The following is a 26,500-nucleotide window of genomic DNA, read 5'->3' as shown; positions in this document are numbered from 1 at the left end:
TAAAAGAGGCGCAATGGGCTTTTCTTGCGTTTTTAGCGCCCCCTTGTGTGCTATGCCAGTAATACCATAAATTCCGGGATGAGAGAAGGACGGTATGAAAATGTGGATACAACCAAAACCAAGTGTCCACCAGTACTCACAGGGAGCGTGTGTGACTACCAGTACTCACGGGGAGTGTGTGTGACTACCAGTACTCACAGGGAGCGTGTGTGACTACCAGTACTCACGGGAAGCGTGTGTGACTACCAGGACTCACGGGAAGCGTGTGTGACTACCAGGACTCACAGGGAGTGTGTGTGACTACCAGGACTCACAGGGAGTGTGTGTGTGACTACCAGGACTCACAGGGAGTGTGTGTGTGACTACCAGTACTCACAGGGAGTGTGTGTGTGACTACCAGTACTCACGGGGAGCGTGTGTGACTACCAGTACTCACGGGAAGCGTGTGTGACTACCAGGACTCACAGGGAGTGTGTGTGTGACTACCAGTACTCACAGGGAGTGTGTGTGTGACTACCAGTACTCACAGGGAGTGTGTGTGTGACTACCAGTACTCACAGGGAGTGTGTGTGTGACTACCAGTACTCACGGGGAGTGTGTGTGTGACTACCAGTACTCACAGGGAGTGTGTGTGTGACTACCAGTACTCACAGGGAGTGTGTATGACTACCAGTACTCACGGGGAGTGTGTGTGTAATTACCAGTACTCACGGAGAGTGTGTGTGTAATTACCAGTACTCACGGAGAGTGTGTGTGTAATTACCAGTACTCACGGAGAGTGTGTGTGTAATTACCAGTACTCACAGGGAGTGTGTGTGTGACTACCAGTACTCACAGGGAGTGTGTGTGTGACTACCAGTACTCACGGGGAGTGTGTGTGTGACTACCAGTACTCACGGGGAGTGTGTGTGTGACTACCAGTACTCACGGGGAGTGTGTGCACGGGGAGTGTGTGTGTGTGACTACCAGTACTCACGGGGAGTGTGTGTGTGTGACTACCAGTACTCACGGGGAGTGTGTGTGTGACTACCAGTACTCACGGGGAGTGTGTGTGTGACTACCAGTACTCACAGGGAGTGTGTGTGTGACTACCAGTACTCACGGGGAGTGTGTGTGTGACTACCAGTACTCACGGGGAGTGTGTGTGTGACTACCAGTACTCACGGGGAGTGTGTGTGTGACTACCAGTACTCACGGGGAGTGTGTGTGTGACTACCAGTGCTCACGGGGAGTGTGTGTGTGACTACCAGTGCTCACGGGGAGTGTGTGTGTGACTACCAGTACTCAAGGGGAGTGTGTGTGTGGCTACCTTTACTCACAGGGAGTGTGTGTGTGACTACCAGTACTCACGGGGAGTGTGTGTGTGACTACCAGTACTCACGGGGAGTGTGTATGATTACCAGTGCTCACAGGGGAGTGTGTGTGTGACTACCAGTACTTACGGGGAGTGTGTGTGACTACCAGTACTCACGGGGAGTGTGTGTTTGACTACCAGTACTCACAGGGGGTGTGTGTGTTTGACTACCAGTACTCACAGGGGGTGTGTGTGTGTGACTACCAGTACTCACAGGGGGTGTGTGTGTGTGACTACCAGTACTCACAGGGAGTGTGTGTGTGCGATTGTCTTTCCACACCTCCAGGAGTGCGACCACCATTTCATGGATTTCGTCTCGAGACAGAACCCCGTCCCGGTCCACATCAAACACTTTGAAACAAACTGGGGAAACAAGAAAGAAGGGAACACAGAAAGATATTCACCAACTGAGTCAGCATGGTGACTAAGTCTACCTCGGACCAAACCTAGAGATCCTTCGAAGTAATCTCTGATTTGATCGTATTTTAACAAATACACCAGAAAAATATGTTTCTGCTGGTGTCTTCGTCCCAAGACATTAGCGACCGTTGCCCAGTTTGTTTGTTCATGGAGATGTGAGAAGACAAAAATCTAAGCTTTGTGACATCACAAAGAGGACCTTTCGGTTACTAGTCCAACGCTCTAACCACTAGGCTACCCTGCCTCCTCTACGCTCTAACCACTAGGCTACCCTGCCGCCTCTACACTCTAACCACTAGGCTACCCTGACGCCTCTACACTCTAACCACTAGGCTACCCTGCCTCCTCTACGCTCTAACCACTAGGCTACCCTGCCGCCTCTACACTCTAACCACTAGGCTACCCTGCCGCCTCTACACTCTAACCACTAGGCTACCCTGCCGCCTCTACACTCTAACCACTAGGCTACCCTGCCGCCTCTACACTCTAACCACTAGGCTACCCTGACGCCTCTACACTCTAACCACTAGGCTACCCTGCCTCCTCTACGCTCTAACCACTAGGTTACCCTGCCGCCTCTACACTCTAACCACTAGGCTACCCTGCCGCCTCTACACTCTAACCACTAGGCTACCCTGCCGCCTCTACACTCTAACCACTAGGCTACCCTGCCACCTCTACACTCTAACCACTAGGCTACCCTGCCACCTCTACACTCTAACCACTAGGCTACCCTGCCGCCTCTACACTCTAACCACTAGGCTACCCTGCCGCCTCTACACTCTAACCACTAGGCTACCCTGCCGCCTCTACACTCTAACCACTAGGCTACCCTGCCGCCTCTACACTATAACCACTAGGCTACCCTGTCGCCTCTACACTCTAACCACTAGGCTACCCTACCACCTCTACACTCTAACCACTAGGCTACCCTGCCTCCTCTACACTCTAACCACTAGGCTACCCTGCCTCCTCTACACTCTAACCACTAGGCTACCTGCAGCCTCTACACTCTAACCACTAGGCTACCCTGCCTCCTCTACACTCTAACCACTAGGCTACCCTGCCGCCTCTACACTCTAACCACTAGGCTACCCTGCCGCCTCTACACTCTAACCACTAGGCTACCCTGCCGCCTCTACACTCTAACCACTAGGCTACCTGCAGCCTCTACACTCTAACCACTAGGCTACCCTGCCTCCTCTACACTCTAACCACTAGGCTACCCTGCCGCCTCTACACTCTAACCACTAGGCTACCTGCAGCCTCCACACTCTACCACTAGGCTACCTGCCTCCTCTACACTCTAACCAGTAGGCTACCTGCAGCCTCTACACTCTAACCACTAGGTTACCTGCCTCCTCTACATTCTAACCACTAGGCTACCCTGCAGCCTCTACACTCTAACCACTAGGCTACCTGCAGCCTCCACACTCTAACCACTAGGCTACCTGCAGCCTCTACACTCTAACCACTAGGCTACCTGCAGCCTCTACACTCTAACCACTAGGCTACCTGCCACCTCTACACTCTAACCACTAGGCTACCTTCAGCCTCTACACTCTAACCACTAGGCTACCTGCAGCCTCCACACTCTAACCACTAGGCTACCTGCCACCTCTACACTCTAACCACTAGGCTACCTGCCGTACCTACACTCTAACCACTAGGCTACCTGCAGCCTCTACACTCTAACCACTAGGCTACCCTGCCTCCTCTACACTCTAACCACTAGGCTACCCTGCCTCCTCTACACTCTAACCACTAGGCTACCCTGCCTCCTCCACACTCTAACCACTAGGCTACCTGCGACCTCTACACTCTAACCACTAGGCTACCTGCCGCCTCTACACTCTAACCACTAGGCTACCTGCAGCCTCCACACTCTAACCACTAGGCTAACTGCCACCTCTACACTCTAACCACTAGGCTACCTGCAGCCTCTACACTCTAACCACTAGGCTACCTGCAGCCTCCACACTCTAACCACTAGGCTACCTGCCGCCTCTACACTCTAACCACTAGGCTACCCTGCCGCCTCTACACTCTAACCACTAGCTAACCACTAGGCTACCTGCCGCCTCTACACTCTAACCACTAGGCTACCCTGCCGCCTCTACACTCTAACCACTAGGCTACCTGCCACCTCTACACTCTAACCACTAGGCTACCCTGCCGCCTCTACACTCTAACCACTAGGCAACCTGCAGCCTCTACACTCTAACCACTAGGCTACCTGCAGCCTCCACACTCTAACCACTAGGCTACCTGCCGCCTCTACACTCTAACCACTAGGCTACCCTGCCGCCTCTACACTCTAACCACTAGGCTACCTGCCACCTCTACACTCTAACCACTAGGCTACCTGCCGTACCTACACTCTAACCACTAGGCTACCTGCAGCCTCTACACTCTAACCACTAGGCTACCCTGCCTCCTCTACACTCTAACCACTAGGCTACCCTGCCTCCTCTACACTCTAACCACTAGGCTACCCTGCCTCCTCCACACTCTAACCACTAGGCTACCTGCCACCTCTACACTCTAACCACTAGGCTACCTGCCGCCTCTACACTCTAACCACTAGGCTACCTGCAGCCTCCACACTCTAACCACTAGGCTAACTGCCACCTCTACACTCTAACCACTAGGCTACCTGCAGCCTCTACACTCTAACCACTAGGCTACCTGCAGCCTCCACACTCTAACCACTAGGCTACCCTGCCGCCTCTACACTCTAACCACTAGCTAACCACTAGGCTACCTGCCGCCTCTACACTCTAACCACTAGGCTACCCTGCCGCCTCTACACTCTAACCACTAGGCTACCTGCCGCCTCTACACTCTAACCACTAGGCTACCCTGCCGCCTCTACACTCTAACCACTAGGCTACCCTGACGCCTCTACACTCTAACCACTAGGCTACCCTGCCGCCTCTACACTCTAACCACTAGGCTACCCTGCCGCCTCTACACTCTAACCACTAGGCTACCTGCAGCCTCTACACTCTAACCACTAGGCTACCTGCAGCCTCCACACTCTAACCACTAGGCTACCTGCCGCCTCTACACTCTAACCACTAGGCTACCCTGCCGCCTCTACACTCTAACCACTAGCTAACCACTAGGCTACCTGCCGCCTCTACACTCTAACCACTAGGCTACCCTGCCGCCTCTACACTCTAACCACTAGGCTACCTGCCACCTCTACACTCTAACCACTAGGCTACCCTGCCGCCTCTACACTCTAACCACTAGGCAACCTGCAGCCTCTACACTCTAACCACTAGGCTACCTGCAGCCTCCACACTCTAACCACTAGGCTACCTGCCGCCTCTACACTCTAACCACTAGGCTACCCTGCCGCCTCTACACTCTAACCACTAGGCTACCTGCCACCTCTACACTCTAACCACTAGGCTACCTGCCGTACCTACACTCTAACCACTAGGCTACCTGCAGCCTCTACACTCTAACCACTAGGCTACCCTGCCTCCTCTACACTCTAACCACTAGGCTACCCTGCCTCCTCTACACTCTAACCACTAGGCTACCCTGCCTCCTCCACACTCTAACCACTAGGCTACCTGCCACCTCTACACTCTAACCACTAGGCTACCTGCCGCCTCTACACTCTAACCACTAGGCTACCTGCAGCCTCCACACTCTAACCACTAGGCTAACTGCCACCTCTACACTCTAACCACTAGGCTACCTGCAGCCTCTACACTCTAACCACTAGGCTACCTGCAGCCTCCACACTCTAACCACTAGGCTACCCTGCCGCCTCTACACTCTAACCACTAGCTAACCACTAGGCTACCTGCCGCCTCTACACTCTAACCACTAGGCTACCCTGCCGCCTCTACACTCTAACCACTAGGCTACCTGCCGCCTCTACACTCTAACCACTAGGCTACCCTGCCGCCTCTACACTCTAACCACTAGGCAACCTGCAGCCTCTACACTCTAACCACTAGGCTACCTGCAGCCTCCACACTCTAACCACTAGGCTACCTGCCGCCTCTACACTCTAACCACTAGGCTACCCTGCCGCCTCTACACTCTAACCACTAGGCTACCCTGCCGCCTCTACACTCTAACCACTAGGCTACCTGCCGCCTCTACACTCTAACCACTAGGCTACCTGCCACCTCTACACTCTAACCACTAGGCTACCTGCCGCCTCTACACTCTAACCACTAGGCTACCCTGCCTCCTCTACACTCTAACCACTAGGCTACCCTGCCACCTCTACACTCTAACCACTAGGCTACCCTGCCTCCTCTACACTCTAACCACTAGGCTACCCTGCCGCCTCTACACTCTAACCACTAGGCTACCCTGCCGCCTCTACACTCTAACCACTAGGCTACCCTGCCGCCTCTACACTCTAACCACTAGGCTACCCTGACGCCTCTACACTCTAACCACTAGGCTACCCTGCCGCCTCTACACTCTAACCACTAGGCTACCCTGCCGCCTCTACACTCTAACCACTAGGCTACCCTGCCGCCTCTACACTCTAACCACTAGGCTACCCTGCCTCCTCTACACTCTAACCACTAGGCTACCCTGCCGCCTCTACACTCTAACCACTAGGCTACCCTGCCGCCTCTACACTCTAACCACTAGGCTACCCTGCCGCCTCTACACTCTAACCACTAGGCTACCCTGCCGCCTCTACACTCTAACCACTAGGCTACCCTGACGCCTCTACACTCTAACCACTAGGCTACCCTGCCGCCTCTACACTCTAACCACTAGGCTACCCTGCCGCCTCTACACTCTAACCACTAGGCTACCCTGCCGCCTCTACACTCTAACCACTAGGCTACCCTGCCGCCTCTACACTCTAACCACTAGGCTACCCTGCCGCCTCTACACTCTAACCACTAGGCTACCCTGCCGCCTCTACACTCTAACCACTAGGCTACCCTGCCGCCTCTACACTCTAACCACTAGGCTACCCTGCCGCCTCTACACTCTAACCACTAGGCTACCCTGCCGCCTCTACACTCTAACCACTAGGCTACCCTGCCGCCCCAATTCCTCCGTGTTGTCTGCATTACTTAGATCTTAACATTCCAATATCTGCTGTCATTTCCAAGAGTGAAAATGTAATTTTAAGGCCTGACGATAATTTAGCCGACAGGGTAGATGACACACTAATGACTATTCAGAGGCAGTCGACATAAGAAGAAGACGAGAACAAACATCCACAGGGGAAAAGCTCTGCCTCTCTGCTTCTCTTCCACTCACATGCACCATAATGTGTGAAAGGAAGCCTTATAGGTTGGGGAAATCACTACCGACGAGAACAGATCACACAGCAGCTCTTACATTTCTGCCTCTCGGCGACGGGCCCCCGGCAACAGGCAGACAGGCCACAGGAGATCTCCTTAAAGTCGATGTGATTGTCCCGGTTCTCATCAAAGGCATGAAACAAACCTGGAAAACAAGATAAAAAGCCAAGTATGCCAAGTATGCTAAATTAGCCAAGTATGCTAAATTAGCCAAGTATGCTAAATTAGCCAAGTATGCTAAATTAGCCAAGTATGCTAAATTAGCCAAGTATGCTCAATCAGCCAAGTTCTACTATAAAATTTATCTTTGTAAAAGAGAAATATCTTTGTGTGAGGGCTTGAATAAAAACAGATGGAACTAGTCCAACCGGATCACAGGGATCACATTTACAGTCATAAATGTTAACGAATTTGAACCACAGATTGAACCACAGATTGATATGTAAAACAGAAATTCTGACAGAAACTTTTAAATATTCATGGTGTTTAGTTATATATATTTTTTTTTTTAAAGTGCTAGACATTCATAACATGACTTTTCAAAACAGAACGCCACCCAACCCCACTGCTCGTGTTGTGAGATACATTTTTTTGTTTGTTTGAAGGAAAACATGGGGGTTTGGGCCCAGACATAGCCGCTGGGCTGGCCTTGGGGAGAGGTGTGTCTTCACACTAAAACCCGCCCACTCGAAAGACCTTCATTGTGCCTCGCTCTGGAAGCCAGTGGAGTGAGAGAGAGCAGAAGGTCACTAAGCTGCTACTATTGCCGCCAAAACACAGCCAACAGACAAGTGACAAAGTCACAAATAAAAATGGCCAACATTCTCCTGTTCAGGTCATTGTTGACATGTTTGCCCTTATAATCAAGTTAGCCTGCCAGCTACATTAAAACATTTAAAAAAAGTTATTATCTTTATTTTACTAGGCAAGTCAGTTAAGAACAAATTCTTATTTTCAATGACGGCCTAGGAACTGCTAACCGTTAGCTGCTAACCGTTAGCTGCTAACCAATGCAGCTATAAGCAAAACGATAGCTAGCACAAAAGACACCACTTCCAGCCCAGACGGTATGGTTGGGACAAACCCCCGTGTTTTCACAACACAAGCAGTGGTGCGGGGGGGCTTCTGTGGTCAAAAGAAATCTGGGCTTTAATGTACGTAATCCCAAACAACATGGTCCTAAACGTTGAGAGACCATCAGAAGGGCTTCTCAACCAAATAATCCATACACAATATGTACAAGTATGGCATTTAAAACATCGTTTTGTGAGTGTTTGAATGTTCATGGGCACCAGGTCCCCATAATAATCTACCTGGCATCACAAATACACATCAGAAACATTACATACCTTCACTTAGCGAAGCGCGAATAGGAGGAGAGACCAGCGGGACAAAGGTCTCCAAGTCAAAGCGTCCGGTCCTGGACTGGGCTTTCAGCAGCCAATAGCGCTTCTCCAAGTCAATGATATCAGACTCTTCTACTGTAGGAGGAGAGAAGAAGAAACCATTTTTTTTTTTAAATAATCAAAATAGCAACCAATCTAGAGTGATTTTTGTAGATTCGCTGAGCATCATTTTACTAGAACACAAGTCACATGACCTAACAGTGCTAGTACATTAAGGAAAGCAAACAGTGTAGATTTCCAACCAGCCTCAGTTCATCTCTACATGGTGCTATAGGGGACTACATGGTGCTATAGGGGAGTACATGGTGCTATAGTGGACTACATGGTGCTATAGGGGGCTACATGGTGCTATAGGGGAGTCCATGGTGCTATAGGGGAGTACATGGTGCTATAGGGGAGTACATGGTGCTATAGGGGAGTACATGGTGCTATAGGGGAGTACATGGTGCTATAGTGGACTAGATGGTGCTATAGGGGGCTACATGGTGCTATAGGGGAGTACATGGTGCTATAGGGGACTGCATGGTGCTATAGGGGGCTACATGGTGCTATAGGGGAGTCCATGGTGCTATAGGGGAGTCCATGGTGCTATAGGGGACCACATGGTGCTATAGGGGAGTACATGGTGCTATAGGGGAGTACATGGTGCTATAGGGGACTGCATGGTGCTATAGGGGACTGCATGGTGCTATAGGGGAGTACATGGTGCTATAGGGGAGTACATGGTGCTATAGGGGACCACATGGTGCTATAGGGGACCACATGGTGCTATAGGGGACCACATGGTGCTATAGGGGACTACATGGTGCTATAGGGGACCACATGGTGCTATAGGGGACCACATGGTGCTATAGGGGACCACATGGTGCTATAGGGGACCACATGGTGCTATAGGGGACTACATGGTGCTATAGGGGACTACATGGTGCTATAGGGAACCACATGGTGCTATAGGGGACCACATGGTGCTATAGGGGACCACATGGTGCTATAGGGGACTACACGGTGCTATAGGGGACCACACGGTGCTATAGGGGACCACACGGTGCTATAGGGGACCACACGGTGCTATAGGGGACCACACGACGCTATAGGGGACCACATGGTGCTATAGGGGACCACACGGTGCTATAGGGGACCACACGGTGCTATAGGGGACCACACGACGCTATAGGGGACCACATGGTGCTATAGGGGACCACACGGTGCTATAGGGGACCACACGGTGCTATAGGGGACCACACGGCGCTATAGGGGACCACACGGCGCTATAGGGGACCACATGGTGCTATAGGGGACTACATGGTGCTATAGGGGACTAAGATATGGAGCCACGCCGATGACGTCATATGTATTCATGGTTCCATTCTGATGGGCATATGGATGATGGACAGCTTTGGAACGAGCAGCACAGAGGATAGTAGTCTTTAGTAGTCGCCTGGCCCCGGATCATTAAGTAGGTTAGTTAAATTATTTTTTCCCTCCAGATTTCCTGCTTATTCCCTGATTCCAGGAATCTTCCAAAATGGATTTCTGAAAAAAAATCAGGGAATTCTGGTTACCCTATCTGTAAGGGATTTAGTCTATCCAGGTTAGTCTTGAGCGGAGACCATGACTCATCCTAAAAGGCTGTGCCATGGCTCACTAGGTACACTACTATAGCCACTGTTTAGTATGAAACCTGCTAGCCAGAAAGGGGCCGGTCGACCCCTGGGTTAATCCTCCCTCTCCTTTCATCACACTAATCCACAGCTAATAGGATTAACCTAAGGTTTCACCAGCTCATACTAGCCCAGACTTCACTTTCCACCACACTGCCCCATTAGCCAGTCCATACATGTCAGTCAGACAGGTTTCATAACACAAAACAAAAATCAAGACCGCATGCCTCAATGGAACCCTAAATAGTACACTAATTTTGTAGTGCACTCATTTTGTAGTGCACTCATTTTGTAGTGCACTCATTTTGTAGTGCACTCATTTTGTAGTGCACTCATTTAGGGAAATCGGATCATGTTTGGGATGTATATTAAGTCACATTCACTTTCTGGCTGGAGAGGAGACCAGTCCGGATTTCCATCACAAAGCCAAGCTGGTTCCTAAGTCTCACTGCTAAGACCGACGTCCTAGTTTGCTGTCTGCATTTATAAAGACTGATGGGTCAATAACACAGTGAGACCACTGGGGGATAATGTAGCCAGGCTAGCAGTGAAAGCTACAAATTGGGATGTACGTGGGGATTGATAGGGGCTATTTCTTCCTTCCCCCCCCCCCCCCCCCCCCCCCCCCTAAAGTTTATTCCTAGAACAGCCAGCCTCAGCAGAGTTCAGTTGATTCTGTGGAGAGAGTTCAATTGGTGCGTGTGTGTGTGTGTTCAATATGAAGACCGATTGAGAAAGAGAGAGAAAGTGGAGAGGTCAAGAGGACCGATTTGAAAACAAATAAGCACCAACTGCTTCAGTGGTTCAATAATATATTTTTTTACCTCGGTCCTTCCCTGAAACATCCGACTTAAACAAATAGAGAACATAACCTGGGGGGTGAGAGAGGAAGAGGAAGAGAGAGAGAGAGGGGAAGAGAGGGTATGGAAACGGCATGGGGGAAGTAACAGTGGACAGATTAATGATTGAGAAGCATGGAGTGGAGTTTGGGAGGGGGGGGGCAGAAGTGTGTGGTGGGGCCCGTCATAGACTGACTGAATGCCCCTTTAAGTAGAACAGCTGAACAATAGTAAAGCCTCCATAAACAAACAAGCATGCACGTCATATGCACGTACGTACACACACACACACACACACACACACACACACACACACACACACACACACACACACACACACACACACACTACAAATAAAACCTCAAATAAAAAAGGTCCTCAAACGGGTCTTTCAGAAATACACCAATAAAGTCCATGTATCAATCCCAAACACTAAACAAAGCTGAATGAAAGCTATTTGTGTTGTGTTTACTGAACGCAGGCCAGCGTGGGCAAGCCTAGCAGTGATTAGGGCAGTGGTAAAGGCCTGGTTGGGACTAGCAGCAGAGCTGAGGGGGAAGAAACACCTGCTCATCTTGTTGCTGTGTGTCATTACTCAGCCTGCCTGACATTGCTAATCTATAGAACTATTTTTCTCTCCTATGGATCGGCTCCAGGACCAGCTAGCTCCCTGACCGGCTGGCTGGCTCCAGGACCAGCTAGCTCCCTGACCGGCTGGCTGGCTCCAGGACCAGCTAGCTCCCTGACCGGCTGGCTGGCTCCAGGACCAGCTAGCTCCCTGACCGGCTGGCTGGCTCCAGGACCAGCTAGCTCCCTGACTAACTGGCTGGCTCCAGGACCAGCTAGCTCCCTGACTGACTGACTGGCTGGCTGGCTCCAGGACCAGCTAGCTCCCTGACTGACTGACTGACTGGCTGGCTCCAGGACCAGCTAGCTCCTTGACTGACTGACCGGCTGGCTGGCTCCAGGACCAGCTAGCTCCCTGACCGGCTGGCTGGCTCCAGGACCAGCTAGCTCCCTGACCGGCTGGCTGGCTCCAGGACCAGCTAGCTCCCTGACCGGCTGGCTGGCTCCAGGACCAGCTAGCTCCCTGACCGGCTGGCTGGCTCCAGGACCAGCTAGCTCCCTGACCGGCTGGCTGGCTCCAGGACCAGCTAGCTCCCTGACCGGCTGGCTGGCTCCAGTACCAGCTAGCTCCCTGACCGGCTGGCTGGCTCCAGGACCAGCTAGCTCCCTGACCGGCTGGCTGGCTCCAGGACCAGCTAGCTCCCTGACCGGCTGGCTGGCTCCAGGACCAGCTAGCTCCCTGACCGGCTGGCTGGCTCCAGGACCAGCTAGCTCCCTGACCGGCTGGCTGGCTCCAGGACCAGCTAGCTCCCTGACCGGCTGGCTGGCTCCAGGACCAGCTAGCTCCCTGACCGGCTGGCTGGCTCCAGGACCAGCAAGCTCCCTGACCGGCTGGCTGGCTCCAGGACCAGCTAGCTCCCTGACGGGCTGGCTGGCTCCAGGACCAGCTAGCTCCCTGACCGGCTGGCTGGCTCCAGGACCAGCTAGCTCCCTGACCGGCTGGCTGGCTCCAGGACCAGCTAGCTCCCTGACCGGCTGGCTGGCTCCAGGACCAGCTAGCTCCCTGACCGGCTGGCTGGCTCCAGGACCAGCTAGCTCCCTGACCGGCTGGCTGGCTCCAGGACCAGCTAGCTCCCTGACCGGCTGGCTGGCTCCAGGACCAGCTAGCTCCCTGACCGGCTGGCTGGCTCCAGGACCAGATAGCTCCCTGACCGGCTGGCTGGCTCCAGGACCAGCTAGCTCCCTGACTGGCTGGCTGGCTCCAGGACCAGCTAGCTCCCTGACTGGCTGGCTGACATGCCTCATCCCCTTGTTTGCTAGCTCCCTGACTGACTGGCTGGCTCCAGGACCAGCTAGCTCCCTGGCTGACTGACATGCCTCATCCCCTTGTTAGCTAGCTCCCTGACTATGCCGGGAATAGGGTGCCGTTTGCGACGCACCAATTAGCTTAGCACTATTTCAGGACATGACTCTACTGGCTAGTTTAGACTGATCTCTTTAATTGCTTACTGTTTGATTTTGTTAAAAAAAAAAACGGTATTTTGTTCTTAAACAAGAGTCTACACATCTCTATGACTGACTAGCCAGACATACAGAGATAAATTAATTGCCTTCTGCGTTTGGGACTCATGACAAGTGAGTTTATACATAAACTCTCCAAATGTACACTTCTACAACCTGGAAGATAGTGAGAAGATTACACAGTAAATACAACCACTAACTCACACCAACTATCGGCTCATTACTAAGACACACTTGTCAGTGTTGACCCCCCCTCCAAATGGCACCCTATCCCCTACCAAGTCCACTTCATTAGGGAAGAGGGTACCCTTTTTGGGGGACGCTGACCCTCAACTACAGGAGGTCCATTTGTACCCACCTAGAGGCGCGACTCTGTCAGAGTGGCAACAGAGGTACCATACCATATTCCACCACGCGTGCCCCGAGACGTGCCGACGGGCCTGGCGTACACCATAGTAGTCTCCACAGGACACACGGCTAACAGCTCGGGAAAACCACAGCACGACAACTCACTCATGCCATCCTGTTCTAATAGTATTCCATTAATATCCCAACCGACAAGACTGTTTGTCCGTCATGGCGTCTGCTGTGTGTGTGTCCGGTCGTGGACGGTCCACATGAGTCTTAGCCAAGAGTGAGGTGGTTGTGTAGGTAGAGTATGTTCTGGAAAGTCCGTGCACACCTCACGGCCAGAGCGTGCACACACACACACTCTCTCACACACACCTCTCACAGAGTTAAGAGGATAATCTGTTAGTGGGTAGAAGCAGATTATGAGCCGTCTGAAGGTACTCTCTCTGATTGGCAGCAAAGATCTCTCCTGCTCTCTGATTGATCTCAGGATAGAAAGCAGCTAAGATCTTTGATTGGTCTAAGACGGGCAACATGGTAAGATCTTTCTTTCCAATTAACAGAGAAAGAGAGAAGGACTTGAAAAGACAGAAAGAGAACTTCACAAATACCAAATAACATGAAATATGTGCACATAACAAAAACGGTCAGTATAGGGTAGGGTGTTAGGGGTCAGGGGGTAGGGTGTCAGGGATCAGGGTAGGGCGTCAGGGATCAGGGTAGGGCGTCAGGGATCAGGGTAGGGCGTCAGGGATCAGGGTAGGGCGTCAGGGATCAGCGTAGGGCGTCAGCGTAGGGCGTCAGGGGTCACTCACAGTGTGTGACTCCGGCCAGAGTCTGGTAGAAGGTGGGCGTGTCGCTGTCGTCTGTGAGGGTGACACACACGCCTCCGGAGAGCAGCCAACGGGAGAAGGTGAACGCCTCCGTGTTCTGAAGGAGCCAGCTCTTAAAGCGCTCATAGTTGACTTTCTCCCCCTGAGACAAAACAAATCAACAACAAAGCATTGGGCCTCCCGGGTGGCGCAGTGGTTAAGGGCGCTGTACTCCAGCGCCAGCTGTGCCATCAGAGACTCTGGGTTCGCGCCCAGGCTCTGTCGTAACCGGCCGCGACCGGGGAGGTCCGTGGGGCGACGCACAATTGGCCTAGCGTCGTCCGGGTTAGGGAGGGCTTGGTCGGTAGGGGTGTCCTTGTCTCATCGCGCACCGGCGACTCCTGTGGCGGGCCGGGCGCAGAGCGCTCTAAACCAAGGTCGCCAGGTGTACGGTGTTTCCTCCGACACATTGGTGCGGCTGGCTTCAGGGGTTGGATGCGCGCTGTGTTAAGAAGCAGTGCGGGTTGTGTATTGGAGGACGCATGACTTTCAACCTTCGTCTCTCCCGAGCCCGTAGCGATGAGACAAGATACTACAACAATTGGACACCACGAAATTGGGGAGAAAAAAGGGGTAAAATAAAAAATAAAAACAAAACATTAAATCGGCAGCTAAATACTTAAACGGGTGAGTACTTGACAAAAAATTGTATTGTTGGGGAGACGGACACAGAGTAGCGTTTATATTATAAGGTTGAACGCGGCTGCCCGCCTGCGTGCCTCTTCCACAAAAAAAAACAAGTGCAAGAACAGTGAATAAAAGGGGCAAACTGTGATTGGTATATACATTGTTGGGGCTTTTAATGAATGACATACACCCTAACCTATTGATTTGGTATTGTTTGAACTGATGTACTGGGCCGTATGCACTTCCCCCTGTAGTTCCCCGAGCAGTTGCCACAGCAGGCAGTGATGCAACCATGTATTTCTAGTAATGGTGAACTATAAGAGATAGGGGACTAAGGCTAGCTAAGACTAACCAGCTGATGAGAGAGAGGACTAGGGCTAGCTAAGACTAACCAGCTGATGAGAGAGGGGACTAAGGCTAGCTAAGGCTAACATGCTGCTGAGAGAGAGGACTAGGGCTAGCTAAGACTAACCTGCTGAGAGAGAGGATTAAGGCTAGCGAAGACTATCATGCTGCTGAGAGAGAGAGGACTAGGCCTATTTAAAACTAACCTGCTGAGAGAGAGGATTAAGGCTAGCTAAGACTAACATGCTGCTGAAGGAGGGGACTAGGGCTAGCTAAGACTATCATGCTGCTGAAGGAGGGGACTAGGGCTAGCTAAGACTAACCAGCTGATGAGAGAGAGGACTAGGGCTAGCTAAGGCTAACATGCTGCTGAGAGAGAGGACTAGGGCTAGCTAAGGCTAACATGCTGCTGAGAGAGGGGACTAAGGCTAGCTAAGGCTAACATGCTGCTGAGAGAGAGAGGACTAGGCCTATTTAAAACTAACCTGCTGAGAGAGAGAGGACTAGGGCTAGTTAAAACTAACCTGCTGAGAGAGAGAGAGGACTAGGGCTAGTTAAAACTAACCTGCTGAGAGAGAGAGGACTAGGGCTAGTTAAAACTAACCTGCTGAGAGAGAGAGGACTAGGGCTAGTTAAAACTAACCTGCTGAGAGAGAGAGGACTAGGGCTAGTTAAAACTAACCTGCTGAGAGAGAGAGAGGACTAGGGCTAGTTAAAACTAACCTGCTGAGAGAGAGAGGACTAGGGCTAGTTAAAACTAACCTGCTGAGAGAGAGAGGACTAGGGCTAGTTAAAACTAACCTGCTGAGAGAGAGAGAGGACTAGGGCTAGTTAAAACTAACCTGCTGAGAGAGAGAGAGGACTAGGGCTAGTTAAAACTAACCTGCTGAGAGAGAGAGAGAGAGAGAGGACTAGGGCTAGTTAAAACTAACCTGCTGAGAGAGAGGACTAGGGCTAGTTAAAACTAACCTGCTGAGAGAGAGAGAGGACTAGGGCTTGTTAAAACTAACCTGCTGAGAGAGAGAGGACTAGGGCTAGTTAAAACTAACCTGCTGAGAGAGAGAGAGAGGACTAGGGCTTGTTAAAACTAACCTGCTGAGAGAGAGAGGACTAGGGCTAGTTAAAACTAACCTGCTGAGAGAGAGAGAGAGGACTAGGGCTAGTTAAAACTAACCTGCTGAGAGAGAGGACAAGGGCTAGTTAAAACTAACCTGCTGAGAGAGAGAGGACTAGGGCTTGTTAAAACTAACCTGCTGAGAGAGAGAGGACTAGGGCTAGTTAAAACTAACCTGCTGAGAGAGAGAGAGAGGACTAGGGCTTGTTAAAACTAACCTGCTGAGAGAGAGGACTAGGGCTAGTTAAAACTAACCTGCTGAGAGAGAGAGAGAGGACTAGGGCTAGTTAAAACTAACCTGCGGGGGGGAGGGGGAGGGAGAGGGAGAGAGAGGACTAGGGCTAGTTAAAACTAACCTGCTGAGAGAGAGAGAGAGAGAGAGAGGACTAGGGCTAGTTAAAACTAACCTGCTGAGAGAGAGAGAGAGAGGACTAGGGCTAGTTAAAACTAACCTGCTGAGAGAGAGAGAGAGAGAGAGAGGACTAGGGCTAGTTAAAACTAACCTGCTGAGAGAGAGAGAGGACTAGGGCTAGTTAAAACTAACCTGCTGAGAGAGAGAGGACTAGGGCTAGTTAAAACTAACCTGCTGAGAGAGAGAGAGAGAGAGAGAGAGAGAGGACTAGGGCTAGTTAAAACTAACCTGCTGAGAGAGAGAGAGGACTAGGGCTTGTTAAAACTAACCTGCTGAGAGAGAGAGAGAGAGGACTAGGGCTAGTTAAAACTAACCTGCTGAGAGAGAGAGAGAGAGAGAGAGGACTAGGGCTAGTTAAAACTAACCTGCTGAGAGAGAGAGAGGACTAGGGCTAGTTAAAACTAACCTGCTGCTGAGAGAGAGAGAGAGAGGACTAGGGCTAGTTAAAACTAACCTGCTGAGAGAGAGAGAGAGAGGACTAGGGCTAGTTAAAACTAACCTGCTGCTGAGAGAGAGAGAGGACTAGGGCTAGTTAAAACTAACCTGCTGAGAGAGAGAGGGAGAGGACTAGGGCTAGTTAAAACTAACCTGCTGCTGAGAGAGAGAGAGGACTAGGGCTAGTTAAAACTAACCTGCTGAGAGAGAGAGAGAGAGAGGACTAGGGCTAGTTAAAACTAACCTGCTGAGAGAGAGAGAGAGGACTAGGGCTAGTTAAAACTAACCTGCTGAGAGAGAGAGAGAGAGAGAGGACTAGTTAAAACTAACCTGCTGAGAGAGAGAGAGAGGACTAGTTAAAACTAACCTGCTGAGAGAGAGAGAGAGAGGACTAGTTAAAACTAACCTGCTGAGAGAGAGAGAGAGGACTAGTTAAAACTAACCTGCTGAGAGAGAGAGAGAGGACTAGTTAAAACTAACCTGCTGAGAGAGAGAGAGAGGACTAGTTAAAACTAACCTGCTGAGAGAGAGAGAGAGGGCTAGTTAAAACTAACCTGCTGAGAGAGAGAGGACTAGTTAAAACTAACCTGCTGAGGGAGAGAGAGAGAGAGAGGACTAGTTAAAACTAACCTGCTGAGAGAGAGAGAGAGGACTAGTTAAAACTAACCTGCTGAGAGAGAGAGAGAGAGGACTAGTTAAAACTAACCTGCTGAGAGAGAGAGAGAGGACTAGTTAAAACTAACCTGCTGAGAGAGAGAGAGAGAGGACTAGTTAAAACTAACCTGCTGAGAGAGAGGACTAGTTAAAACTAACCTGCTGAGAGAGAGAGGACTAGTTAAAACTAACCTGCTGAGAGAGAGAGAGAGGACTAGTTAAAACTAACCTGCTGAGAGAGAGAGAGAGAGGACTAGTTAAAACTAACCTGCTGAGAGAGAGGACTAGTTAAAACTAACCTGCTGAGAGAGAGAGGACTAGTTAAAACTAACCTGCTGAGAGAGAGAGGACTAGTTAAAACTAACCTGCTGAGAGAGAGAGGACTAGTTAAAACTAACCTGCTGAGAGAGAGAGGACTAGTTAAAACTAACCTGCTGAGAGAGAGAGGACTAGTTAAAACTAACCTGCTGAGAGAGAGTCACCACCTATTCAAACAGATGCTGCTGTTACAGAGCCTGACGGTGGTAACAAGCTTGGTGTTTTTATGTTAACAGGGCGATCTGAAGTTTTCTTATGAGATTGAATTCTTGGGAGGTGTGTATTGTGTAAATACATACGTGTGTGTGTGTGTGTGTGTTTAGCCAATAACAGCAGTGTGTGTGGTCCAACCCCAGACTGAGTGGATGACAGAGGCTAGTGCGAATGGCCCAGTACATCACTGTAAGGTCTACTACACCTGCTCTATTTGGCACACGTGACAAATAAACTTCCATTTGATTTGATTAGATGACTGGATCTGAGAGAGGAGAGTGTCATGCGCGTCAGTCGAAGTGTCGGTCTGGGTGATTGACAGGTGACTGACCTCGCTGAAGCACTTCCTGAGAGAGGGCGGGACTTCCCCGTCCACCGCCCGTAGCACGGCCTCCATGTCATCCCGCGCCGCATAGCCACCCGACTCACTGGCAAACAGGCTGAAGAGGTCTGCGGAGAGACACACAGTTAGTTCATCCCGGCAGGCAGGCTGGTCTTATCAGCCCGGCAGGCAGGCTGGTCTTATCAGCCCGGCAGGCAGGCTGGTCTTATCAGCCCGGCAGGCAGGCTGGTCTTATCAGCCCGGCAGGCAGGCTGGTCTTATCAGCCCGACAGGCAGGCTGGTCTTATCAGCCCGACAGGCAGGCTGGTCGTATCATCCAGGCAGGCAGGCTGGTCTTAGTCCTGGCCTTGGCTCTCTGCTGCCTCACACACATCAATTCCAAACATCACTCAGAGAGAGAACCTGCGGGGAGAGAGGAGGAAGAGAGCGGGGGAGAGAGAAGAGAGAGCGCGGGGGAGAGAGAAGAGAGCGCAGGGGAGAGAGAAGAGAGAGGGGGGGAGAGAGAAGAGAGAGGACGAGGCGGGAGAGAAAAGAGAGGACGTGGGGGGGAGAGAAGAGAGGACGCGGGGGGGAGAGAAGAGAGGACGCGGGGGGGAGAGAAGAGAGGGCGCGGGGAAGAGAGAAGAGAGGGCGCGGGGAAGAGAGAAGAGAGGGCGCGGGGAAGAGAGAAGAGAGGGCGCGGGGAAGAGAGAACGCGAGGGAGAGAGAAGAGAGGGCGCGGGGGAGAGAGAGGGAACATACACTTGGCCTTCTCCCCATCTCGTCCTCTGGTCAGCAGCACCAGGCCAATGATGAGGTTGTTGAAGTGCAGTCCTTTAAAGGTACCTCCAAACGAGTTGTAGATCACCTGCAGGGAGAGAACGGAGAGAGAAAAGGAAGACGGTGTTAACATATCTAGAAATATGCCAGTAGACAGATCCCAGTTGAGGGGAGGCAGGTAGCCTAGCGGTTAGAGCGTTGGGCCAGTAACCAAAAGGTTGCTGGTTTGAATCCACGAGCTGGCAAGGTAAAAAAAACAGTTCTGCCCTTGAACAAGGCAGTTAAACCCCACCACTAGGATCGGAAACTTTCCAGTACATTTACAGAAATGTTCCATGAGAATTTAAGCCCTGGAATTTGGGTAATTTTGCTTAAATTCATTTTAAAAAGTAAAAAAAAAATGTCTTTATAACCGTGAACCTTTTTTTGTGGGATACACTTAAGGTAATTCTAGGTCTTGTGGCATATTTTGGTTAAACTATCCCCAGTTCAATAGAATTGTAACCCTCTGCAAGCACAGTGCTGAGTCCATCACATTTACAGCTGATTCTCAAGATCTTGCACACTAATGAGATGCTATTGAGCCCACACTACTACACTGTCTGAGCCCAGGACTACATGCTTTCTGGTAAGATTTGATTACAATACTGGGTGGGGGGAATATATTTTATACGACATACTCTATTTTTTTGTTAACTAGTAAATTGTAGCCAACAGCAAAGTGTGTTTAAATCATTTCTAACTTGTTAAAAATGTCTGCTAGTTAGTGTTTGCTACCATGTGGGTTTTAGTTTGCTTGAGCCTGCTAACTGAGGAGTTTTAATTAGATGCTGCCAAGATGCTGCCAAGATGCTGCCTAGAAGGCCAGCATCCCGGAGTCTCCTCTTCACTGTTGACATTGAGACTGGACAGAGGAACTCTGCCTAGAAGGCCAGCATCCCGGAGTCACCTCTTCACTGTTGACATTGAGACTGGACAGAGGAACTCTGCCTAGAAGGCCAGCATCCCGGAGTCTCCTCTTCACTGTTGACGTTGAGACTGGACAGAGGAACTCTGCCTCGAAGGCCAGCATCCCGGAGTCTCCTCTTCACTGTTGACATTGAGACTGGACAGAGGAACTCTGCCTAGAAGGCCAGCATCCCGGAGTCGCCTCTTCACTGTTGACATTGAGACTGGACAGAGGAACTCTGCCTAGAAGGCCAGCATCCCGGAGTCGCCTCTTCACTGTTGACATTGAGACTGGACAGAGGAACTCTGCCTAGAAGGCCAGCATCCCTGGAGTCTCCTCTTCACTGTTGACGTTGAGACTGGTGTTTTGCTGGTACTATTTAATGAAGCTGCCAGTTGAGGACTTGTGAGGCATCTGATCCCTTATTGATGTCACTTCTTAAATCCACTTCGAATCAGGGGAGGAGGGGTTCTACAAAGCTAAAATATTGAATTGTTTTAGGATGGTCATACCAAAGATCGTGAGGGTCTCCGCTTTCCCCTGTCTGACGATTGCAACCCCCCACCTCTTTGATATGACTGAAATTGGGACATTGCGTGCGCGCGCGCGCATGTGTGTGTGTGCGATTAATACCCATGATTTTGGAATGAAATGTTCGTCGAGCAGGTGTCCACATACTTTTGACCATGTAGAGTATATAGGCTTCCTTCATCCTTCATCAGAACGTATTGTGACGGAGCGACCCCAAGGACACAGTGACGGAGCGGCCCCTGTGGTCTACTAATCACAGTGACGGAGCGACCCCAAGGACAGAGTGACGGAGCGGCCCCTGTGGTCTACTAATCACAGTGACGGAGAGGCCCCAAGGAAGGCCCCAGTGGTCCACTGATCACAGTGACGGAGTGGCCCCAAGGACACAGTGACAGAGGGGCCCAGTGGTCTACTAATCACAGTGACGGAGCGGCCCCAAGGACACAGTGACGGAGGGGCCCCAAGGAGGGCCCCAGTGGTCCACTGATCACAGTGACGGAACGGCCCCAAGAACACAGTGACGGAGGGGCCCCAAGGAGGGCCCCAGTGGTCTACTAATCACAGTGACGGAGCGGCCCCTGTGGTCTACTAATCACAGTGACGGAGCGGCCCCAAGGAGGGCACCAGTGGTCTACTAATCACAGTGACGGAGAGGCCCCAAGGAGGGCCCCAGTGGTCCACTAATCAGAGTGACGGAGCAGCCCAAAGGAGGGCCCCAAGGAGGGCCCCAGTGGTCTACTAATCACAGTGACGGAGCGGCCCCTGTGGTCTACTAATCACAGTGACGAAGCGGCCCCTGTGGTCTACTAATCACAGTGACGGAGCGGCCCCAAGGAGGGCCCCAGTGGTCTACTAATCACAGTGACAGAGAGGCCCCAAGGAGGGCCCCAATGGTCTACTAATCACAGTGACGGAGCGGCCCCAAGGAGGGCCCCAGTGGTCTACTAATCACAGTGACGGAGCGACCCCAAGGAGGGCCCCAGTGGTCTACTGATCACAGTGACGGAGCGGCCCCAAGGACACAGTGACGGAGGGTCCCCAAGGAGGGAGTGGCCCTAAGGACACAGTGACGGAGCGGCCCCAAGGAGGGCCCCTGTGGTCCACTAATCACAGTGACGGAGCGGCCCCGTGGAGGGCCCCTGCGGTCCACTAATCACAGTGACGGAGCGGCCCCAAGTAGGGCCCCAGTGGTCCACTAATCACAGTGACGGAGCGGCCCCTGTGGTCTACTAATCACAGTGACGGAGCGGCCCCTGTGGTCTACTAATCACAGTGACGGAGCGGCCCCAAGGACACAGTGACGGAGGGTCCCCAAGGTGGGCCCCAGTGGTCTACTAATCACAGTGATGTAGTGGCCCCTGGAAGGGCCCTGCTGTCAGGCCTAGCGATGGACACAGCCTGGGGGTTTCTTACTGCCCTGAGCCTGCTGCCTGATGGGGCCCAAAATAAAACAACTACACTCCTTAGTTACACCTTCAAAACACACGCACACAGCCTTTTAGAGAAGCTAGGTATATGGTCCACTTCCTCTGACTCACACGTTATGGGAAACGAACATGTAAAAAATAAAACCAGAGAGTGACGAGGCTGCAGCTCCTCCCCAGAATCTCTCCGTCTACCACCATGTACGGCTGAGAGGCTTTTAATGCCACACGGTGAATCTGACTACCACCATGTACGGCTGAGAGGCTTTTAATCCCACACGGTGAATCTGACTACCACCATGTACGACTGAGAGACTTTTAATCCCACACGGTGAATCTGACTACCACCATGTACGGCTGAGAGGCTTTTAATCCCACACGGTGAATCTGACTCGCTGCCGTCTCACTGGTAAAAGACAAATATAAATAATAATAATAATGTCTGCCTTACTGCCTGTTTGAACACTAGAGCCCTATGGGTCCTGGTCAAATGTAGGGAAGGGAATAGGATGCAGAATGTTGCAGACTCTGCTGGAAAGTCCTCCTATAGTAAAGACACTAGCAGAATCTCCTGTTAATTGTGTTTTTTTTTTACCTTTATTTAACCAGGCAAGTCAGTTAAGAACAAATTCTTATTTTCAATGACGGCCTACTTGATTAAGAATCAAGCAGAAGTGCCCTTAATAATATTTTTTTTGATCAATACCCATGTTTCCTGGGATAGCTATAGAACATGTTGGAATTAACATGTGGACATTAAGTTTATTTTTATATTTTTGTTTCTTGTTGCTGGATATGTGGATACAAACGTGCGTATTGCTGATCGAAATGAATTTTTCTCCCGATTTATCAACAAAACAACCGGATTGCGGTTTTGATTGAATATGACCAAGACTGTTTCAATGGAATGCCACTTCCAAGCCCCAGCATACTGACTAGACCGGGGACGCGCACATGTTGACTCTATCCATCCACACCAGACACAAAATCAAGACAGGAAATATCAAAAACAAACTCTAAACCAACTACAATCATTTGGGACCAGGTCGAAACACATGAAACATTCATGACCATTTAGCGTGTTGTTGCTAGCTAGCTTGTTGTAGCTAGCTAGCGTGTTGTTGCTAGCTAGCGTGTTGTTGCCAGCTAGCGTGTTGTTGCCAGCTAGCGTGTTGTTGCCAGCTAGCGTGTTGTTGCCAGCTAGCGTGTTGTTGCCAGCTAGCGTGTTGTTGCTAGCTAGCTTGTTGTTGCTAGCTCTTTTAGAATAGAACCAAGTTGTATTTTAGCGCCCGACTACGCTGACGCTCGCGAGAAATTTGTATGAAATGATAGAATAACCTTGGTTCATGGTCAGCATGTAAAGGCTGGGTTTCTACACTGGCCAAGCATTTTTCCACTTCCTCAAAAGAATGTCCACAGCAGAATAGGCCTATGTCAATCCCCTTTGATGACTCAGTCACTGCCTTTGACACACACAGTACAAACACAACTAGTGTTTATTCACTGATAAAGTCAGTCAGGTGGCATCTGTGTGTGTGTGTGAGAAATTGGGAATAGGCATTTTTACAGTATGGGTACAGCTTCTTTCAGCCCCTGTGGTCCACTAATCACAGTGACGGAGCGGCCCCAAGTAGTGATATTTAACCATTTTAGAGTGATTATTTTTTTTAATATGATTTGTCAGTACATTATGTAAAAGTTTTGCTGATACATGGGTTCAGTTTTAGGGTAGATCGACTGTAGATTATTTCACATTGAAAATCACAGTAGCAGGGGGTTTAGAAACTATCACACCTACTCCATACCAGGACAACGACAACATGACAGAAACCAGAGCAGGAAGACAGAGCCTCTGATGGGGAAAGTGGAACTAGAAATGTTTGAACTACCAACTGGGGAAATGCATTAAACCAGCTAGCTACTGTATAAACTGGAGTAGCCTAAAACAACAAGTCAATGTGGTCAAGAACACAGATACAAAATGGCTTCCTATTCCCTATACAGGAGCCAATACTTATTTTCCACCATAATTTGCAAATAAATAAATTAAAAATCCTACAATGTGATTTTCTGGATTTTTTTTCTCATTTTGTCTGTCATAGTTGAAGTGTACCTATGATGAAAATTACAGGCCTCTCTCATCTTTTTAAGTGGGAGAACTTGCACAATTGGTGGCTGACTAAATACTTTTTTGCCCCACTGTATACTGCACTGACCAGGGCCCTGGTCAAAAGTAGTGCACTACCCTATGGGCCCTGGTCTAAAGTAGTGCACTACCCTATGGACCCTGGTCTAAAGTAGTGCACTACCCTATGGGCCCTGGTCAAAAGTAGTGCACTACCCTATGGGCCCTAGTTAAAAGTAGTGCACTACCCTATGGGCCCTAGTCAAAAGTAGTGCATTACCCTATGGGCCTTAGTCAAAAGTAGTGCACTACCCTATGGGCCTTAGTCAAAAGTAGTGCACTACCCTATGGGCCCTAGTCAAAAGTAGTGCACTACCCTATGGGCCCTGGTCAAAAGTAGTGCACTACCCTATGGGCCCTGGTCAACAGTAGTGCACTACCCTATGGGCCCTGGTCAACAGTAGTGCACTACCCTATGGGCCCTGGTCAACAGTAGTGCACTACCCTATGGGCCCTGGTCAACAGTAGTGCACTACCCTATGGGCCCTGGTCAAAAGTAGTGCACTACCCTATGGGCCCTGGTCAACAGTAGTGCACTACCCTATGGGCCCTGGTCAAAAGTAGTGCACTACCCTATGGGCCCTGGTCAACAGTAGTGCACTACCCTATGGGCCCTAGTCAAAAGTAGTGCACTACATAGGGAATAGAGTGCCATTTGGGATGCACACATATGACTGAGGGTCAATCTCAATAGGCTGAAAGCATGTCTACTACCGAGTTGAAGTAAGCCTCAAGGAGTGGATCTCCGAGCCAATGTCCTGTAATGTTATGTCCTGTAATGTTATGTCCTGTAATGTTATGTCCTGTAATGTTATGTCATGCAGATGCTTGTAAACGGGACATTTTGAAGCCCATGTCTAAGGGAGGTGAGAGGAGTCACCACACCTGGACTGGGGAGGTGAGAGGAGTCACCACACCTGGACTGGGGAGGTGAGAGGAGTCACACCTGGACTGGGGAGGTGAGAGGAGTCACACCTGGACTGGGGAGGTGAGAGGAGTCACCTGGACTGGGGAGGTGAGAGGAGTCACCCCTGGACTGTAGGGGTTGGGAGGTGAAAGGGACAGTCATATCCCAATTTCCTATCAGGTTATGTCTGAAATGTGTGTGTGTGCGTGTGTTCTGGGTCCCAGGGGACGTACCTCTGCAACCTTCGGAGGGATCCCATCTCCCAGTACTTCTCTGTAGAAGCACTGTTGGGCCATGTAGAAGGACAGGCCGCTGGTCCTCTTAAAGGCATCCTTCAGCCGCTTCAACTCCACATCAGTCACTACAGAGAGAAAGAGTGGGGGGGGGGGGGAGAGTGGGGGGAGAAAGAGAGCGACATCAGGCTAGAGACTAAGGTGTCCCTAACATCAGGCTAAAGACTAAGGTGTCCCTTACGTCAAGCTAAAGACTAAGGTGTCCCTAACATCAGGCTAGAGACTAAGGTGTCCCTAACATCAGGCTAAAGACTAAGGTGTCCTAACATCAGGCTAGAGACTAAGGTGTCCCTAACATCAGGCTAGAGACTAAGGTGTCCCTAACATCAGGCTAGAGACTAAGGTAACCTAACATCAGGCTAGAGACTAAGGTAACCTAACATCAGGCTAGAGACTAAGGTGTCCCTAACATCAGGATAGAGACTAAGGTGTCCTTAACATCAGGCTAAAGACTAAGGTGTCCCTAACATCAGGCTAAAGACTAAGGTGTCCCTAACCCAAAGGGAATTTAGGGAGAGTCAGCTGATCTTATGTGTCACAGGTCGCATCCCAAATGTTTCCCTATTCCCTAGTGCACTACTGGTGGACCACAGCCCTAGGGAATAGGGTGCCAACTAACTAACAACGAGGTCATATCCTATCCGCTGCTATGGAGAGAGAGAGGGCAGGTTTCACCTTGACTAGTGAAGGTGAT

The 26,500-nt window shown here is 50.7% G+C and overlaps 1 protein-coding gene across 3 annotated transcripts in view; it reads right to left on the bottom strand.

Moving 5' to 3' along the window:
* LOC110503264 (ubiquitin carboxyl-terminal hydrolase 32) overlaps positions 1-26,500 on the bottom strand; it is a 93,448-nt gene that overhangs the window by 56,556 nt on the left and 10,392 nt on the right. For all 3 annotated transcript variants that reach the window (XM_036961645.1, XM_036961646.1, XM_036961647.1), the window contains exons 2-8: positions 25,747-25,874; positions 19,500-19,605; positions 18,747-18,865; positions 14,241-14,400; positions 8,430-8,561; positions 7,118-7,225; positions 1,602-1,717 (exon numbers count right to left, since the gene is read on the bottom strand). In XM_036961645.1, coding sequence (XP_036817540.1) covers positions 1,602-1,717; positions 7,118-7,225; positions 8,430-8,561; positions 14,241-14,400; positions 18,747-18,865; positions 19,500-19,605; positions 25,747-25,874 — 869 coding nt within the window. The remainder of the gene's footprint in view (positions 1-1,601; positions 1,718-7,117; positions 7,226-8,429; positions 8,562-14,240; positions 14,401-18,746; positions 18,866-19,499; positions 19,606-25,746; positions 25,875-26,500) is intronic.

This window comes from Oncorhynchus mykiss, chromosome 24 (assembly GCF_013265735.2).
Source record: "Oncorhynchus mykiss isolate Arlee chromosome 24, USDA_OmykA_1.1, whole genome shotgun sequence".
In the NCBI taxonomy this organism is placed as follows: Eukaryota; Metazoa; Chordata; class Actinopteri; order Salmoniformes; family Salmonidae; genus Oncorhynchus; species Oncorhynchus mykiss.
Note: the sequence above shows the minus strand (reverse complement) of the source record. Positions and strands in the feature narration are given on the sequence as shown.